Source organism: Aplysia californica, unplaced genomic scaffold, assembly GCF_000002075.1.
Source record: "Aplysia californica isolate F4 #8 unplaced genomic scaffold, AplCal3.0 scaffold00040, whole genome shotgun sequence".
In the NCBI taxonomy this organism is placed as follows: Eukaryota; Metazoa; Mollusca; class Gastropoda; order Aplysiida; family Aplysiidae; genus Aplysia; species Aplysia californica.
Genome location: NW_004797310.1, coordinates 261,287 through 281,455, shown reverse-complemented (window position 1 = coordinate 281,455; position 20,169 = coordinate 261,287). Strand labels below are relative to the sequence as shown.

The 20,169-nt window shown below is 38.4% G+C and overlaps 1 protein-coding gene across 2 annotated transcripts in view; it reads left to right on the top strand.

Annotated features, from left to right (window-relative positions):
• LOC101856003 (katanin p80 WD40 repeat-containing subunit B1) overlaps positions 1-19,008 on the top strand; it is a 33,866-nt gene extending 14,858 nt beyond the window's left edge. The window contains exons 2-20 of one of the 2 annotated variants that reach the window (XM_005092036.3): positions 1,642-1,772; positions 2,167-2,284; positions 2,750-2,850; positions 4,974-5,015; positions 5,491-5,574; positions 6,481-6,596; positions 7,190-7,261; positions 7,813-7,963; positions 8,674-8,727; positions 9,104-9,162; positions 10,312-10,368; positions 11,240-11,358; positions 12,651-12,701; positions 13,702-13,844; positions 14,960-15,115; positions 15,812-15,888; positions 16,269-16,343; positions 16,976-17,092; positions 18,309-19,008. In XM_005092036.3, the coding sequence (XP_005092093.1) occupies positions 1,642-1,772; positions 2,167-2,284; positions 2,750-2,850; positions 4,974-5,015; positions 5,491-5,574; positions 6,481-6,596; positions 7,190-7,261; positions 7,813-7,963; positions 8,674-8,727; positions 9,104-9,162; positions 10,312-10,368; positions 11,240-11,358; positions 12,651-12,701; positions 13,702-13,844; positions 14,960-15,115; positions 15,812-15,888; positions 16,269-16,343; positions 16,976-17,092; positions 18,309-18,444 (1,859 nt within the window). In that variant the 3' untranslated portion in view covers positions 18,445-19,008. The remainder of the gene's footprint in view (positions 1-1,641; positions 1,773-2,166; positions 2,285-2,749; positions 2,851-4,973; positions 5,016-5,490; positions 5,575-6,480; positions 6,597-7,189; positions 7,262-7,812; positions 7,964-8,673; positions 8,728-9,103; positions 9,163-10,311; positions 10,369-11,239; positions 11,359-12,650; positions 12,702-13,701; positions 13,845-14,959; positions 15,116-15,811; positions 15,889-16,268; positions 16,344-16,975; positions 17,093-18,308) is intronic. The other variant, XM_005092037.3, reaches the window with a different exon arrangement.
• The last annotated feature ends 1,161 nt before the right edge of the window (positions 19,009-20,169 follow it).

The following is a 20,169-nucleotide window of genomic DNA, read 5'->3' as shown; positions in this document are numbered from 1 at the left end:
CACGCACACACACACACACACACACACACACACCATGGGTCTCAATATTCCGATATTTAGTGGATTTCCGCTACCGCCATTTCCTCCGCTAAACTCCGCTACCGCCACAGCGCGTCGATCTGAAAGAGAGTTGCTGGGAGCAGGGTGACTGCCAGGCCCCGGGAATTTGAAAAAAAATGGCTGAGACCAGGGAAAATACATAAAAGATCTCGAGTATTTGAAAACCAAATCCAATAACTTCGTTAACTCTTTTTATCCGGGCTACGAGTATACTCGCGTAACGAGGAACAGTCCGGGCTACGAGTATTCTCGGAAAAGCGATACGGTCACATCAAAGAAGCTAGTTCTGCTTGTAATTACCTAAATAAGCAAATACGGCGATGCTAGCTCTGTCTGAATATTTTAATATTCCAATGAACAGTGGTTTCTTTGTTTTTGATGGGTGTAGAAGCTTGAAAGATGTCTCGAAAACGCACATTCACGACCTGCGAAGCTCTTTTTGAAGTGGCGCTGGGTTGTGAGGGGGAATGATACTAATTTGATGAAAGTTACTCTGAAATAAGTGCCGTAAATTCCGTTGTGGATGATAAAAAACAGGACTTAGAATCTTCTAATAGCGATTCAGATCACGGTAAAGGGGTCAGTACTGAAATTCGTGCTCGATGGGTAGGGCTTCTGTCGCGATCACCCGGAAAGTTCCTCCTTTTGTAAAATTCTGAGTTGAGACCCATGACACACACACACACACCCCTACTCACACACAAAACATATACTCAAAACCATCGTTGTAATTTGTTTTGATGTAATAAATCTTATGTTCACAGACTTTGCTACAACAGTGCTTTACATCTGATTTTTTTTTTACTATGGTGCTTCTACTTTGATGTTCTGTCTGTATGTCCTTCTTTGTTTATATAATCTTTTTTCATAATTTTTAAAGACAAAAGTCTCCTTTATTTTTTTTTTGCTTTCTACAGTGGGCTCCTCTTATAACAGTCATGGGTATAACAGGATTCTGGCTATAGCTGGGTTATTATAAATCCTGAGTCTGATCTGTTATAATTTATTGTGAAAAAGTTCCTTGTAGAAGGCATTCGGACAAACATGCTCAGCTGTTGCTAAAAAAGTTGTTGAGTCTGAAAGCTGATATATATATATCACAGCATTTAGATTTTCTCACTGCAAGATCACAGTTTGTGAAATGTATACCGTGCCAGAAATTATTAAAACAAACACAGTTGCGCCTGTGCTGTACTATGCAATTAACGGGTTATTATTATGACCGTGCTTCTCAAATCGTGTCCAGTCAACCTCAAAGGTGAGGAGGGAAAAAAAAATGACGGAAAAGAAAGGAGCAATAAAACTGATAAATCGTTTTGTAGTTGGGAAACTATACTATGTAAAAAATATAATCTCATTCATTAACCATTAGTTACAGTTTATGTAAACTTCTGTAACAGGCTTCGGCTATAACAGGGATAATATTATATGTTGGTCCCAGCTGTCCTTTTATTTCCTGGGCTCACTGTACCTTTCTTGATTGGTTGCTCAAAGTAAGCATAACAAGACATACACATGCAATCTGGCACTTCTTCATTTTTCCCAATTGTAAAACAAAGCTTTCTTTTCTTGTATTCACAGAGGACTTCACTGCCCACAGTGCTGATGTAAAATGCCTTGGTTTGGGCCACAAGTCCGGCCGAGTTATGGTTACCGGTGGCGACGACCGGAAAGTCAACTTGTGGTCCGTTGGCAAACCTCAGTGCATAATGGTAAGTGTGCCTGTCAGAGTAGCTATGTCAATGAAGAGAAATGATTTGTTCACTTTAGCCCTTATCTGTATTGCTGCCTGAAAAAGCTGTCTGTTCAAGCATGATACTTTTTTAAATTAAATTTTAAATTTCATCCTTAAAAACAAAAAAGTTACAGGGTTACAAAGTGCGGCAAAACATGGGTGATCTTTTGGAAAATATTCTCAAAAAGCAGACTACATAACAATAGTTTCTGTAAAATAATTCATTGCATCTCAGACTTTCATGTCATATTGAACGTTGATTGATCTTTGATTCTTACTTTGCTGCTTATGTTATTAGTAGATTTTTACTATGTAGCCACTGATGTTCTTTTTGGAGCATGTAATTAATTTCCCTCTCTTTGTCTTTTCAGAGTCTTATTGGGCACACTACAAGCATTGAGTCAGTACGTTTCAACCCCAACGAGGAACTCGTTGTAGCGGGTTCTTTCTCAGGGGCTCTCAAAATCTGGGATCTGGAGGGTGCCAAAAGTAAGTCGGTCTCTACTTTTATATCATAGAAGTTTAATTTGTATTGTGTTTGGGTACCCTCACAAATTCTCAATAGTGAATCCTTTAGAAAGCTGAGAGGATTTTTTATGAGCCAAAGTGCATTTGTGATGGGAACCGTGAGTGTGAAGGCTCTTGTATCAAAGTAATGTGTTTCACATCATTCGAAGTTGACATCTATAATTTAAGCATATGATCAGATTATAAAAATTGACATTTACAGTGTGTCTCTGATAGTCCCATTTTAAAAAGATTTTAACAGTAAAATATACTTTAGTTTCATCCTACCTAGGAAAAATTAAGAATGAGTTTTCTTCCTTCAATAAAAAGCTTCTGTGACATAAAGTAAGCAAGCAGTGTATCATATTGATTTATGAAGTTCAGTGGCAAACTATTTTCCTATAAATGGCTTCCGATGTAAGATTTTAATTTAATTCTCTCTTACAGGCCTAAGGACTCTAACAGGTCATAAAGCTGGTATAAAGGCACTTGACTTCCACCCTTATGGCAATTACATTGCATCTGGGTCAATGGACTGCAATGTTAAGGTTAGTTTTATTTTGTATTTAGTTACTTGCAAAAGAAGATATGACGGTCATTAGAAACATACTTAAAAAAGACAGTACGAAAAGGGAAGATAGGGAAGAAGGTGAGAAGAGACTGTGTCATGAGTGGTTGGTTGGTTGAAACTTTTCAAGTGGTGAGGAGACGTGTGAGGCAGGGTGGTAAAATCAGGCGTCCCTCAAATTAATGAAATTAAAGTCACCGGCATGTTCTTGACAGTTTGTCTATTTTTATCAAATTTTGGGTGTTTTGGCTCAATACCTTTTATCTCCATTAAAAAATACATGTCTGTGTTAATATTTCTGAAAAATGTTGATTAAATGTACAAAAAATGTAAATTTTCAGTCTTCAAGGACTCGCAAGCTTTGGAAGTCATCGAGCTTTGGCAGCCATTTTCTCGCTTGTTTTACCTCTGAAATCGGGCAACTCTCACCGCCTTCGACCACAGATATCTCTACTTCTATACAAGATAGATGGATGGGTTTTTTTCATTAAAAGCAAGCCTAATAAACAAGCTTTAAGATGCTACCAATAACTCCACATACCCAAAAATTGACGAGCGCCTGATTCCAACACGTCATGACACATGTGGAAGTGGGAAACACACCAAGATAAATGATTGTGATGAGTGTGACATACTCACTACTGAAAAATTGTTGTTACCATTCTTGCCGTTTGTTTGTCAGTGTCATTCAGGGTGTACTGTTAGCCCAGATGGCATCATGTTGGACTACTGAGCGGATGGCTATGTTTGAAATCCCCTGCGGGCCATTCTTCTAAACTTGTGTTGTTTTGAAGTTTTTTAAAGGCTTACCACCCATTTAGCTTGGTCGTACTGGAAATAGGCGATAAATTCGGTGGTCCTGTCTCTTAACTGAACTTACAGTGTTGAAAGGGACGTTAAACCTATACAATGATCAGTGAGTGTCTTTCCTGTTCTATGGTATTTGCTTTTTCATTAGTATGAAAACCAATGAGGCACTTTTTAAAAGTATATTTAGTGTAATCTTTCTTTTAGATAAAAAGGTTTTGACAAATACAGTCGAACCTGTGTAAGACGGCCACCCATTGTCAAGGAGAAAAGTGGCCGTATAAGATAGGTGGCCGTCTTAGGCAGGACTGATTAAGATGATGAAACAAACCATTCCATTCTGAGGTCCTAACCGAAGGTAGCCGCATTGTTGTTGTTTCGGTTGGTTGGTTTTTTGGTTGCTTTTTTATTTTGTTGCTGCTTTTGTGCCAATGTGCCAATAAAATGAAAAATGTGTCAGACGAGTAAGACTGAGTGCCAAGTTAAAACAAGCACATGGGTAGCCACCTCTCGGAGACGTCGCAAGTTCATGTTGATGTCCATTGTTGCTTTGTTACGTGTACAGACTGGGTAAAGAGTGACCACTCATCTCACTTACGATTTGCGTATGAGTTCTGGATGGGGCTTATGGGTTATGAGGGATCACACGCTTACCTCACCAGCAGCTGAAAATTAGTTACCTATTGAACAACTGTGGGAGGGGCCAACACAGCATGATCGGTTGAATGGACTACCCTAACAACTATGACAGGTGATTGGATTGTGACGGCTCTCCAACAACGCCAGGGCCAATGCATAATTTATGACAAAACGTAATGGAGTCACTAAGGTGGCCACCTAAGACAGGGGTTATTGTTTGGTGTGATTGGGGTTGTGTGTTAAAATATTGTGATAGCGGCCACGTTGGACAGGTGGCCGTTTTACACAGTGAAATTATATAGAAAAAACGCAAGGAGAAATGGAAAGCGGGCGTATGTACTAGTGGCCGTCATGGCAGGTTCGACTATATTGTCAACTGTCTTGACTATAAGTGACTTACTTTTTTAAAGCATCACCTCAAGCTTGACTATTCCTCCAAGGTGGAATAAGAAAGATTTCTATTTGAAGGAAGTTCATCTTTGTTATACCATTTTGTACTTTATTACTGATGCTTGGTTGTAACATTTCTTCTTTTTTTTTTTTTTTTAACTCTTTTGAATTGCTTTTGAAGTTTATGAAAAGTATTGGAAGTTTGCTTGGTTGTTTGATTTAAAAAAACTTGGGTTGCAAAAGTTAAAATTGTGTATACTCTTTCAGCTCTGGGATGTACGGAGGAAAGGCTGCATTTACACATACAAGGTAAGTGGGCGTAGGATGTCCTGAATCATTTGTAAATGCCATTTATGGAGTAGTGTTGTCCAGCTATAACTGTCATTCGGCTTTTAAGGTTGTTTTGTGTTTCTTTTGTACTATACAGTTATGTTTTTGGGGTATTCATCGTGTGGAGATTTGAAATGACAGACTATGGTTTATCCCTATCTTTTTATTGTAAATGAATTTTTAAAGAAAAATTCACTCTTCTTTTTTAAGTCTTAAGGGGTTGTATCAGATGGGCAGTTTTAAATATATGTAACTACTGTGAGTACTTCTATGAAACAGTCTTTTACGTTTGTTATTTAAATTCACAGATCAGACCCTACCCATCTTCTTGTCATCTCAGTATGCAGGGGTCTCTTGTGGTTTTGTATGTGTCTTTCACCCCCTTTCCACCACCTCCTCGCTACCCTTCACCTTCATTGATCCCGTATTTTTTCCTTTCTTTTATGTACGTTAGAGCCACAAAGATGCCGTGAACTGTCTACGATTTACTCCAGATGGTCTCTGGATAGCCTCAGCCAGTGAAGACAACACAGTAAAGGTAAGGAGGATGTGTTGAAGGCTTTTTTTTTCTTCTTTCTTCTTCTCTTTCCATCTGTTATCTCCCTCCTTATTTCTTTTGTGCTTAAAAAAGAAGACCTTTCCTTAAGGCTGTTTCCCTCGTGTAGATGTTGACTTGTAGGTCTGGTCTTTGATATAAGTTGTGTAGGAGAGGACAGGGAACACCTACTTATTTTCACTGGTGGCTGGTCAGTAGAGCAATGTGTTGTTCTCCGGCTTTTTACATCTTTTCTGCTTTGCTATTTCTCTAATCTGATTGAGATGAATTGAGGTGGTTATGTTCTTCTGACTGACTGTGAACTATTGCCCAACCTGCTTGCACACCAGCTTACATTTGGAAATCTTTGTGTTCGACTTTGATCTCATTCTTCTGGACTTCAATTGATCTTGACGTGGAAATTGGCAATAGATATATGAAACCCCTCCATGTCTTGGATTGACGGCCTCAGGGGAGTAGTCATTAGCAAGTAAAGACTACCGTTCCTCAAAACAATTCAGTTCACTGATATGACTAAAAATGGCGGCTGTACATCATGCCCTTAGAATGGCAGAGTCAAACTAAACTTTTTACAAAAACTGAGTTGCACACTACACACCACTGACACAGATGGGTGCACTCTGTGTCAAAGGCTTGAGGCAAAGTGACTTGTATTTTTTTTTCAGTTTGACCTTTTACATAAAGTTTAAATCGTTGTAAAAATGTGAATCTTTCAATCCTATTTTCTCAAAATTAGTCATCATGGAGTTAGAACCCTGTTAATCTAAGAGTGCGCTATGTGTGTGCACATGTCTTGGAATGTGTTGTTTGTTGCATACTTTTCAGTGTTTTTTTTCTACTGTCATGTGCTCAGCTATAATTTTTTGAGGAACTTGTCTTTTGTTTCAGATCTGGGATTTAACTGCTGGAAAACTTTTGTCTGAGCTGAAAGACCACACAGGCCCAGTGAACATTGTGGAGTTCCACCCGTCAGATCTTCTGTTGGCATCTGGTAGTACAGATAGGTGGGTCATCTGCTTGTCTAGCACACTTGTGTTTGTATTGCACAACGTTATACATTGCAAGGACTACCATGTATGTCAGAGCAGTTTGCTGAAGAGAATTTGAGAAGTGGGAGTGAAAAAAATCTTTTAAGTGGTTTTTTTTTCATGTGGGAGGGGGAGGGGGTTCAGGAGCTGAATGTATGCAGGCTCACATGTACCTTGAGTTTTTTCATTTGTACAAGGTGATGTTTTTTTTTAACAGTGTAAAGTTGTGTTCTTGAATTGTAAATAATCTGAGAATGGCAAATGATCAGACAGTAGAGTGCTATATGCTCTTTTGTAATCTTGGCTCTTAATGGAACAACAAAATAGATGTCACTTGTTCTGTTACTCATTTTCACAGAATGTTTACTCCTTATTTGGAGGGTATAGAGGTTTTTCAAATATATTTTTGGAACATTGATTACGTGATTAATTTACTATCCTTGTGAAATGTCTTTTCTCCTTGGCAATAAATGCTTATCGCTAGTCTCATACTTTAAAAAAAAAAATTTATTGTAGATGGTTGTCCTTGTTTATTATGTGCTCACATATTACTGTCAAATATCTTTCAGAACTGTTAAATTTTGGGATCTGGAAAGTTTCAAGTGCATTTGCAGTTCAGATACAGACAGGAACCCTGTCAAGTGAGTCAGAAATGTATTTCTTATACTGCGCATGCATGCCTTTTGAATGGAGTGTTATCACTGTAGGGAGAACGTATGTGTTCTCGTTATTTATTTTTTAAAAAATATTATTTTGGAGGATTTCTATATATAGTGTCTTAATTTTTTGGTCTCGTGTGCATATAGTTTTACAAATATTTTAATATTTTTTTTCTGAATGTTTTTTTGTTCTACTCCAAGTTAAAAAAGGAATTGAAAACTTTGATGTCTATCAAAATGAACATATTTCCTTCCTTCTTCAAACATTGATATCTTTTGTGTCCCTGAAAATTTGAGTTAGGTCTTAAGTGAGTGCTCAGCTATGGTTTGTTTATTCTTTTCTATTAAACATCTATCGCCCTTATCTCTCCCTTTTTTGTTTGTTTGTTTGTTATTCTCTTGTTACATCTCTAATTAACGGCACTTATATGACCTAATTGTGTTGGAAGTGCTGTAAAACTTTAACAAAAAACCCCCAAAAAACGATGAAAGTTTGAACAATTATAACTTTTTTTTTCTAACCTTCCTCCCAGGAGCATATATTTCCACCCAGATGGCTCGTGCCTGTACAGTGCCACAGGTTTCTCCCTCAAAGTTTACGGCTGGGAGCCGTTTGTCTGCCATGAGGTGGTCCCCGCTGCCTGGTCGGACATAGCTGATATGGCCGTGGCAAACTCGCAGCTGGTCAGTGAAATCTCTTCTTCCCTTCTGCCTCCTTGACCAGTTTTATTAACCTTTCTGTGCAAGGATATTCCATTATAACCTTTAGTCATTTAGTAATCTACCCAGATATTCTAATTGTTCCAGAGCTGAGCTGTTGTTGCTTCTTGGAAAAGGGCTGGAGCTTGGTCTAAGAGTTTATGCAGTGACTGTAACTGTACTTTGTGACTGTGGCCACCCTGTGTCACAAATGTTTGAATGATAATGCACCATCATATTTATTAAATCTGTTAAGACTGTACATTCCAACTCACAGTTTAAGGTCATCAGCTGACAAAAAGAAATTTATTTTACCATCTATGAAACTTAAAACAATGGGTGAAAAGGCATTTGTATACCAAGGCCCCAAGATCTTGAATGCTTTACCAAGTATGTTAAGAGAGATCAGATCTTTTGATTCATTCAAATGTCAGCTGAAGTCGTTTCTGTTTTTGAATTAATAAGAAGAATATTTGAAATAATTTTCTTTTGTCAGAACATAACGTTTTGTGTTACTGTGTATGTTGTACTGTATTGCAACGTGCTCAGAGCATGTGTACTTTATTCGGGTTTGAACGCTATATAAATGTCATTTATTATTATTATTATTATGGGGTTGCTTACAATGATGACAATGAGACAATTATGCCACTTTTGTGTTGTGTTTTATCTATATTTTTTTTTCTTTCTTCCAGATTGCGTCCTCCTACAACAAAACCAATGTTTCCTCCTATGTTGTTGATTTGAAAGTGAGTATTCAGTGTACAAGGAACAAGTTTGCTACTGTGAAGAAATTTTTACACCCCTGCTCCCGAAGTTTTTTTGTTTTTGTTTAATCATGGTCCTTTCTGTTTCTAAATATTCAATAAAAGATGTTTGATAGTATGTGTTTTGCGCTTGAGCTGAATTTTTAGTTTACTTAATGATATTGCTGCCTGCCTTTTGAAAGAGATAAACCGGTGAAGCAAATCTCTCATTTTTTGAATATCTTGAGGAAAGCATTTATTTGATTATTTGCTCAAAACAGCAATTTGTGACTTTCCTCTTGTGTTGACAATGAAATAATGTTGACTTGTCTAAAATAAATGATCTGATCGCATCTTTCTGTCTATTTTCTTCCTGCAGCAAGTAGCGCCTACTGGAACTGATGGCAAGTCTGACAGTCTGCGTGCTGGCATGAACAGGTAAGTCTAAGGAAATAGCATCCGAGATGCATTCTTTGCCAGATCGGAATACTGCAATGGCCTTTCCTTTAACTGTATTGTGATATTTTTACTCATCAGTTGACAGGTCTCCAGTAAGGGAGTTCATGACTATTGTCTGAAGATGATAATGGTCTGAAAATAAAGAGTCTATTTGTTGAATTAAATTTTACTCTAATAGAAATTCTGAATGACTGTTCTCAAACAAACACTTCGAATTTTTACTTTTTTATTAACATATGTCTTGGGCCAGTCATGATATGTTGAAGGACATATCTGTTGTGGACTAGTCTTGTGTTCCTTTTTTCCCTTGGATAACAACATTGTCTATTTAAAATGCTTTCTCTGTGGATTCGAGACATGGTGAATGGGAAAGATAATGCTTATTAAGATCCAGGAATTTATTAACCACCAGATGAGATGCATTTGCACAATCAAATAGCAAGAGAAAGGAGAGAAGAAAAAAACAACCAGTGTCTGAGCAGTGGAAGGGAAAGGTACAGAGACACGTGGGGTAGGGTCTGCCATTCTCTTTGAAGGTTGTTATCTTAGGTTACAGTACAGGCTCTGACATAGAGCCTTATGGGTATATGGAGCAGTGGGTGTTCAGGAAAGAAGCGGAAGCAAGATATTGATGATGAGCTGAAATACATGACACAGATTTAGCTGGAGAGAGGCAGTAGAGTCTAGTTATATGAGTAGATTTGTGCCCGCAAGAATAGGAGTGGTCTGACTTCACTTTGAGTAGTTTTGAGCAAAGTGAAATTTTTGTTTTCAGAAAATTTAGATCTATGAATTACATCTGGACTGCTTAGTGTAAGAGTCCATTATATGTCTCTTTAGAATGATGGAGTCTTATGCTAAGCAGTTGATCTGGATTGCAACCGTGAGAAAATCCAGTGGAATAACAACTTAGGAGTGAGAGATTTTATTTACTAAAAGATGTGAGATAGTTTCATTTCATGATAGTGACTAGTCAGATTTTGACTAGAGGTGGAAATAGAACTTTCTAATTCTCAAAGGCACTATTATGTTAATGACCCTTGTTCTTTCTAGGGCAATGAATGCAAGTTGAGTCTCTTGTGCCTCATGTTAAAGTTTGCTTTAATATTTTTGTTGTTGTGCCCACAGTTCTCGAAGGAGTTTCATCACTGAGCGACCCCCTACCTCTTGTTCTGCTGAGCCAAGGTTAGAATAATGAGTTTTGTTTTTCGCATGTGTTTCTCAAATGCTCACTTTTACAGTAAGCGTAAATAACTAAAGGTTCAGAAAGTTTGTCTTGTGATGAAAATATTTTTGGAACTGTTGATAATGTTCAGGTCAACAAAATGATTCATGGCATTAGTTCAGGGAAGAAAAAAGTAGTCACTGTATGTACCAAAGCAGCTGGTGTTCTGATAAAGGAGAGATGTATGATGTGCTTGGGTTTATGTCTTTTCCATCACTGAAAAGCTGAAAAGTTATTTTTAAAGGTGGTATAATTGAATGTCCTGTCCATGGGCCATGAGAACAAGCCAGGTGTTAGTTTTAGTAAGTTTTACGGCACTTGCAACACAATTAGGTCATAGAAGTGCCGAAGATTAGAGGTGTTACAAGAAAGAAACAAACACAAAAAACAAGGAGGAGAGATCAGGACGATAGATGTTTGATAGGAAAGAAGGAGCAAACCACACCAGAGCACCCGCCAACCACCCACAAGCCAGGTGTGTTGAAAAGTTTGAAAACTTCTAAAACCTCCAAATTTCAAAAGGGAATCTTCTTTGGGATTCGAACTTTAAACAGTTTCGTTCAGCTTGATACAAACTGATGGAGGGCAGAGAGATTTGCCAATTGTAATAGTCATGCGGAAAATGTGAAGATAATGGATTTTTAGAGCCCCAATATTTTATAAATGGAGGTCAGGTTATGGATAAAAGTTTATTTTTGAGGCTAGAAACATTGTGTCTTCATCAGTATGTTACAAGGGAAATCACAAATAAAATACAGAAAGTTGATGAAGTGGAAAAGTTTTACTTTTTTCTCAGATCTTATAAAGAAATCCTATGCTCTTCTTTGGCAGTGAACCAAAGCGCTCAAACACACCACCAGAAAAGAATGAGAGCAATGAAGATGACGGGTCATTATCCCGGGCAGAGATTCAAAACCAGGACGAGTACCACAAGCTGTATGCTGGACGTGGTAAGTGGATTGTGTGTCTGAAGCTCTCTTCTCTGAATGCTTTAAACAAGCTCGTCGCCGGATAATTGCCACTTGGGTGGGTTTATCAGCCCCTATCAGCTCCATAAGATTATTTAAGAGGCGGGACTGCCGTTTTTAATCATGTTTCTGCTAGAACTGAGCCAAGTAGATGAAAAGCCTTGGAAAACTGTGCGAATAACCCAACTTCAAGAAAACCCCTTTTGGGATTTGAATCATGACCATCTATACCAAAGCCGAACATGATACTGCCTGAGCTAACAGCACACCCTGCCTGCGGCAGACAACTGTTGACCTGTTTACTGAGAGACAAAACATTTAGTCTCCGAGTGGACAGAAAAAGATACCTCTATGCTGAAATGGTGCATACAATTTATTATTAAAGAGGAATGGTGGGTTTTATAAAAATCTAAAGACAGGGTTTTGGTGGGAGGGGAACCTCTTTTGAATGATACTTTCTACTTGTCTTTTGTTGTGCGTGCATGATGGCTGGATTTTGCACATTTCTGTGCTTGGTAATATTTTACTAGCTCTGTGTGCCATGTTTTAGTCTGATCATATAGTGGTATCTCAGGCAGTAAAATTTCTTTACGATGGAACGTAGAGGTAGCCATGTCACAGGGCTTCCCATGTAAAGGCCCTAAGTATGTGCTCTTCGATGACCTTACAAACACTTAAGTTATTAAAGTTGATATGAGTGGGCCTATCTTTGTTGCATAATATGCTTCTTTTCTTTCCCCCTGTTGTTATTGTTTTTATCTGTCTTGCTTTCCCCCCTGCACTAAATGACCATCATGAGAATGTATGTCTCTTTACTCATCAAACAAAACAAATTATGTTTTGTGTTATGGCTGTCTTTGCATGATCTGCTGTGTGACGGATAAGGCTGTAGTAAAGATTATTAATCAGGACATCGTCTCTGCTTCCACTTTTGAGAGGGGAGCATTGTTTAGTCTAGAGTGCATGGTGATAGGCAGAGTAGTGTCTTCTCATGTGCATGATTTTTCTTGCAAAACTCTGGAATGTTACCAGGTTCTGAGAGTTGTGTACTCTCTCACTGCCCTCACAACATATGGAAATATCCCTCTCAACCTGGTCTTTCATAGGAGCCAGCATCACAGCACACACCACTGTCTCTAAGAAAAAATTTTTTTTTTTTTCCATGGCCATCCTGTATTATGTTTTGCAGAATGCTAGAGGCTTGAATGCATTTTCTGTTTCTTTTTGTGTGAAGTGCATGAGGTGATGTGATTGTTGAATGTTGCATGTTTCAGCCAATGCAAAGAACAAGGCAGAACCATTCCGCCCGCCTTTTGAAGATGATTGTGAGTAATTTTGTCACTTATTCGTTGTGATTTGATTTTTTAAATTGAACTCATTCATTGGTTTTTGTTTGCATCCTGTTATTTTTTGTCCTTTAAGAAAGGAAGAAGAGATCATCTTTATCATTCTCTGTGGAAACTTGATTTACAATAATGTGTTCCAAATGTTGCAACATCACAATGAAAGGCTTCCTTTTGTCAAATTTTATGTGCCAACACCTTTCGATGGTCACTATAAGACAGCATCTATTGTTCAGCCAAGGTCAATATGTAAGGCTCAAGGAGACACGTCCCGTCCCCTGGTGACTGGAAAGTTTTCACAGACATTCAGTTTGATGAACCTCACGAACATGGGAGTCCACTGTTTTCTTAGTGTGGATTCTTCAAGTTTTGTACTTGTTTTAAAAACAGTGCAGCCTAGGGTATTTGTCTTAAGAACTGATATTGTTTTGATTTGTTTGAATGTAGCACCTACTAAACATGAACAGATTGTTTCAAAGGCAGAAGATTTGGTGCTTTACTTTTTTGTTGAAATGAGTCTTTGTCCATAATCTTTTCTCTAATTTTGAGTACTCATTTATTATTTCTTATATCAACGTCAGTCGGGTTTAAAACATAGTGAGTTCTTGAGACCATAATTACTTAACATATATGTATGATAATGCATCTAAAAAGGAAATCCCAAATGAGATGCAAAATGTTGATTTAATGGAACTGATTGATTGGTTTTCTGGTTTTATTAAACCTAGCAGGTGGTTGGAGGACACCACTGATAGGTCCTACTTCTTTACTCTTCCTCTGTTGTTTCTGTCTATCTAACCTTTTCCCCAGCATCAAATGAATGTTAATGTGTGGATGTGCTTCCTTTTACTCAAAACCTCACACTCTGTCTTCTTTTTTTCATAGCACTAGATGACTGTCATTATGTTAGTGTGCATCTCTTTACTCAAACGAGCAAACAAGACTAACCTGTTATCTTATTTTTCGCTTATTTTTTTTTTAGATACTGACCCGGTGAAAGCGTCCCCATCCGTGCGGAAAGAAGTTTCTCCTCGAGTCCGGCATTCACCCCAGGAACCTGTTAGAGAACCACCGAAGGAAACGCCACAAGCCAAAGATTCCGTGTTGGCGGAGGACTTCCTTCCTGTAAGTTATTGTGAAGACACAAGGTTGATATTTGAAGACTTCAGGGAAGAAAACGGCTTTAGTCTTGGGGAAAAAATATTGAGTACTTCTGCCTTTCTGTCTTGTGTTCATATGGAATATTGCCGTTCTTTCCATGTGAGACTGTTTTAAGTATATGTATCATAGCATGTTGGAATCAGGTGCCCATCAATTTTTGAGCTTATGGAGTTGCTTGTCTGCAGCCAGGCAAGTGGCCTGGAGGAGTGACGTGTTGTGTGCTCTGAGGGTGTCTGCCACTCAAATGAACAAACAAACAATCAAAACTTTATCCTGTATAGTTCTGGGGGCCTTATCTTTTCATCACTTTCAAAAGAAACCTCTTTTCAGACCTCAAAATTTAAACTAAGGTAACATACAATAATCCTAAAAACGTGACTGAGCTGAATTTTCGTGATTTTGAATTTCAAAATTTGAAAATTGTAAAGTGTTCTTATAAAATACAGTAAAGTTCACGCATCTCGAACATAATGCTCGGTCCCATTTCAATCCCTGTTTTCTTTGTATTGACTTCACGGAGTTCCTGAACTCGAAATCGCGACGCAGCACTCGAATCTTGAACAAATCCACTTCGCGTTCTCAACTAAAGACCCGGCTTTTCAGCCTTTCTGGCTGCGGGAAGGTATTTCTTTGTTATTGTTACAGCAAAAGCGTGGTCCTTGTCTCTCCAGGGGGGTTGAGGAGTGATGCTGACCGCACTGCACGACTAGCTCGCCACGCGTGCAATCATGCTGTGGGACACACACGGTGCGGATGGCAAGAGGAGTAACTTTCTGTAATCCAATGAAATGAGAGGAAAGGAATGACATAGGTGTTGGCTGTGCACACATGATATTTTCTGCTTTCCACTTTCATTCATCTTCTTGAATTCACACCGTCAACACGTTCATCAAGGGAGCTAACCATGTTAATTGTTTTAATGTTCTTTTTTTAACCTCCCTTGATTTTCCTTTATTTCTTTGTATTTGGGGCTCTCATGGACATGACGAATTTCAGAAATCTCGAACACTATTTCCAATCCCCGATGAATTCGAGTTACCCGTGTTTGACTGTATATGTCTTTACTATCCCTGTCACAGAAACAGAAGCCTTCAGCGTCCGGGTCCAACAACGTCTCTGAAGGTGAGCTGGTGGAAGTTCTCACCAAGGGCCACAGCACTATGGTGGCCGTGCTTCAGCAACGCAGCCGCAATCTGCAGATTGTCCGCACCATGTGGACCTCGGGAAATACTAAGGTTCGAACGTCCAGCTTTTTTCTTTTTTCTTTGGGGGGGGGGGGGGGCTTAAATGTACCTGTCATGACTGGCAGAGAAATTTTACCGCCACTATTACATGTAAAATGCTGCTATGTCTAAGCATGTTTGTATTTTCATTGGACACTAATCTCTTTGAACACTGTGTGGGTGGTTGGCAGGTGCTCTAGTGTGGTTTCTTCTTTCTTTCCTATCGTATATGTATTGTGATCATCTCTCCTTTTTTTTGTCTTTTTCTTTTTTCTCCTCAAGTTACAACCTCTCATCTTCGGCACTTATATGATCTGTGTTGAAAGTGTCAAAAAAGTGTTACTAAAACAAAATAAAAAACTAAGCCAGACACTATGGTTTTTCGGTGTAATTTATATGCAAGTTGTTTGTAAAGTGTTTTCTAGGTTATGCTGTTTTCCTGGCAGTGAATAATGCTGTTTTTTTGTTTTTTGTTTTAGAGATTTCTTAACCTTTGAGAGAGTGAGAGAGCATTTGGTAAGACAGTATCCCTGGTAGGTCCTACGTCTATGACTGTATTTACCCTCTGTTGTTTCTTGGTCTTGTCTTACTCATTTTGTTTGCACCAAATCACTAAATGGCAGTAATTGTGTTTATTTGTTTCTCTTTATTCGAACCCCTAAAGCTTTTGATTTCACTAGTTCTCTCTACTGTCTCTCTACCCCTCAGAGTGCAGTGGACTCTGCCATCAATATGAAGGACAAGGCAGTGCTGGTGGACCTTCTCAACATCATCAACTCCAGGGCGTAAGTTGTCACTGTTGTGGAATTTCTTGGTAGTTTATTTCTTAGCTGAAAATTCACACCAAAAAACTTGTTTATACTCTTTGTCTTTTTAAGTACATGAAAATAATTAAAATATTGCTCATTTTCAAGAATATTTTGAAGTGTTTGGCGATAAGAATTATATCAGGAATGTGGAATGTAACTATAGACCAGGAATTGAATTTTTTGTCTTTTATTGTTATTGAAAAGCAAAGTTTTCTGAATGAAATATTTGTTTTTTAAAGAGAAATAAAAAGATGTTTTTGTTTTTGCTGAACTTAGAGACAGGCTGATTGTGCTTACATATTTATTTTTTGTGTGATTTGAATTCTTTTGATATGGTGTCTTTCTATTGTTTTCAGATCACTCTGGAATCTGGATCTATGCAACTTACTCCTCCCAGAGTTAAAAGATCTCTTGTGTAGCAAGTATGAGAGGTCAGTTGTAGGCTCCCGGCTCCCATATCTTATGTGAACATAGTGAAATTACAAAGGCATTGGTGTTTTAATTGTTAATGTATCCATTTGTTTTCGAGGTTTTTTTTTTTGGGGGGGGGGGAGTGGGTTGTGTGTGTTTACATTACTTTTACTCTAGCTGGTGTAATGAAAAAACAAGAACCTTTTTGAGAAAAATACACGTGACTGTTTAAAATTCAGTTGTTTAAATTTGTCTTGTCAAATTGCCCTTCTTAGACAGTGGGTTAAGTAAGAACATCCTCCTTTGTCACTTTTTTAAAATGATAGCCCTGCACCAAATAGCATACAGTTCAGAACATTGTAATATCTTTTATTCTGAACAAATAATTTGAGGGGTTGACGGGTGCTCTGGTGTGATTTGCTCCTTTTTTCCTATCAAACATCTATTGCCCTTATTTCTCCTGCTTCTTTTGTTTGTATGTTACTCTCTAGTAGTAACACCTCTAAATCTTCGGCACTTATATGGCCTATTTGTGTTGCAAGTGCTATATAGTAAAACTGATACTTAAAGCACAAAAAAAAAAGGAAAGAAAGAAGGAACAAATGAATGTGTTCTGTCCAGATAAATGAATATTGTGTTTCCTTCCATGCAGTCATATCACAACAGCTGCGAATGCCGTGAAGCTGGTCCTGAGGAACTTTGGTAATGTCATCAAGTCCAACATGGAGGAGCCCCCATCCTCTTTTGTAGACATTTCTCGTGAGGAAAGGTGAGGCTGGCTGAGTGTTGTGGCCGGGTAGTGAGGGAAAAATGGAGCCATTTGGGCAGATGAGACATTTTTATATGAGAAGCATTATGTGTTTAATATTTATTACTCCTCTCGCCCTTTGGTCATTTTGTACCCCCTGGGTTGTATTCTTGACATTTTAGAAAGTACAAAGATATCTTTGAAACTTTCAGTATTTCTCAAAAAATCATTTTGTCAGACTGCTATGCAAAGTGTACGGATCGTATTAACGAGTAAATTTCTTCTTTGAAAGTGGTGGCACAGAGTTCCCCACTTCGTATGGATACGATAGTAAAACACGACGTGCGGATAGGGTTAAAAATGTCCATTTTCAGAGAAACAAAAAGTGAGGTGTGCTGACAAAATTAGTTACTTCTTGCAATCCAAGAATGGAGATATGGGCGGAAAATCGACACTGGGGGTCTGATTTATAGGTTTTCCTTTGGTGCCATTTTGTTCAAGTCTACTGTGTCTGTAAAGTTGATGTATCAATTTCCATAAGGCAAAAATCCAAGAAGTAACTCATCAGCACACCTTATCATTGTGGTTGCTGCTGTTGTTATTAGTACTGCTTGTCATCGTCAAACTGCCAGTGTGGGCAGACCTTCTAGGTACTCCGATGAAATTGGAACCTTCCGATTAAAAATGTTTGGGTTTTTTTGCCTAAGAAAGCACCACTATCAGATGTGCATAAAATCTGATATTTTTCTTTAACTTCAATTCCTTCTGTCTTAGGCAACTTATTGTAAATGATGTAAAAATACACATTTTTCTTTGTGTGTACTTGCAATACGCATTTATTTGCCATGATCGGTTTGTAACATAATCTAAATCTAATGGGGCTCTGGAGACTCTGATCCCCCCCCCCCCAACTCCTATTAATAGGGAGGATTGTGAGGAAAACTTCCAATATTTTTGTCATGGAGGGGTTGGCAGGTCTGGTATATGTGAAGGAGCATGATTTTATGAAGGGCTAGTATGTCCCTCCATATCAGGGTTTAAATTTAAGTCAGAGTTGTACTTATACCCATTTTCATGTTGATTACAAGTGACAGGAAGGTGTCATGGGTTGGTTGTACTTTGTTACTCTCCTTCCGTTGTATGTATTTATCAAATTCCAGGAAATGACAGTTATTGTGTCGATATTCTTTTGTTTACTTAAACTTAAACCGTGCTGTTTGTCATATTGTCTCTGCAGACACAAGAAATGCCTGGCGTGCTATACAGTGCTAAGCTCCATCAAGTCTTTGATCCGCTCCTCGCAATCGACCACAACGCCGAAAGTTGCCAGCGATTTCCGCGAGATCATGATCCTGCTTTCGGGCATAGAATGATGACAGATGCCACTCCACTCCAGAACGGCAAAAATACGGACTGAGATGACAATGTGACCCATGACCCTTGACCTGCCATCTGCTGTGATGAAGGAACTGTCTGTCTTGTGTGCACACTATGAGGCTGGGCTGTGTCGGCTTTGAGGAATTAGAAAAAAGAAATATTGAGCAAAGTTTTTATGGATGGGTGTCTTACCGACAGAAGTTTATGAGTTATCTTCTTCTCCATCTCCTCCTACTCCTTCTCTGCCTCCTTCTCCTCCTCCTCTTTCTTCTTCATCATCATCTTCTCCTCCTCCTTGTTATTCCAGATCTGAAAAGAAAAATGACGGTGATGACAATCCAACCTCCACCCACCCAATCGTATGTCCTACATCTTGCAAAAAATGGACGATATCTTTTTTCATATGGTTGACTGATTGTTCGAACTGATGTCAGCGGCAAGTGATGAATGTTGAATGTTGATTTTTGCTGACTGGATTGTTTCCTGGTTTTCACAAGGAATACGTTACAGCTGTTTAAAGAGGTTGTTTTTTCCTTTGTGGTGCAAAAACTGAAAAAAAATACAAGGCATTCGGAACAAGATTTTATAGTCAAGTCAGTGTGAACTTACGAGGGGCCTATTGTGAGTGAAACAAGACTTGTGTATGGACGCATATGTGACGGGCATACTTGAATGTCCGTGTGGATTTGACTTGGTTGTGTGGTGGAGAAAAAAAATCAACAGCCCTGTGTGTCTGCGACAGGTCATGGGTAGTCTGAAAAGAAATATGTCTACCCTCCAAGCGGCTTGTGGAATTTGTCATTAGTCAGTGATGGTTGTGGATGGGAGAGGAAAAATTCTCCACGCCTTCAGTGTTTTTAAGTGATCTGATAAAATGCACTGCACCAGTGTGAAGGTTGGCAAAAAGTTTTATTGCCTAGACATATCCTCTTTTCACTTTTTTTTTTGGAAACAAAAACATTGACTGTGTGTTTTGTTCTGTGAGATTCTTGATAAAGAGGAACAACACTGGTGCATGGTGTTCATGGGCTGATTGTTTGAGAGATGAGGGAGGAAGGATGAAGTGGATTTGAAATAAGATTAATTCGTTTTGTAGGTACACTAGCATTTTGTTTTCTTTTTGTTTCAGTTAGAAAACGTTCTGATATGGTTTGCTCGTTGTAAACTGTTGCTTGTGGAATGTGGTAGTTATCATGCTGACGCACAGTTATCTTTTATGAGCTTGGCCATTTGTACTCTTCTGTTTGGAAGATGTCTTTGGGTTAATTATTTTACAGTTTCTCCGCCTTATACCGAAGTAATAACTTTTATGTCACATTACATTGGCACCCTAGCCTGGTCAGAAATATCTGCACTTTATTTCCATTTTTTTTTTCATTTGTATCGCAAATTTTCCCTGCTAAAAAACAATACCTTTTATTTTTGTATTCAAAAGCACCTCATCTTATTTTGTATCTTCAGACTGTTTGTGTGTCAGTTTGCAGCTAATTTCGTCTCCTGTTTCTCCTGTGGAATACTTGGTGATCTCTCTCAGCTTCTTATCATGCTGCAGTTGATAATGGTGGGGGAAAGGGGGGTTCTATTGTTTTCAGATCACTCTGGAATCTGGATCTATGCAACTTACTCCTCCCAGAGTTAAAAGATCTCTTGTGTAGCAAGTATGAGAGGTCAGTTGTAGGCTCCCGGCTCCCATATCTTATGTGAACATAGTGAAATTACAA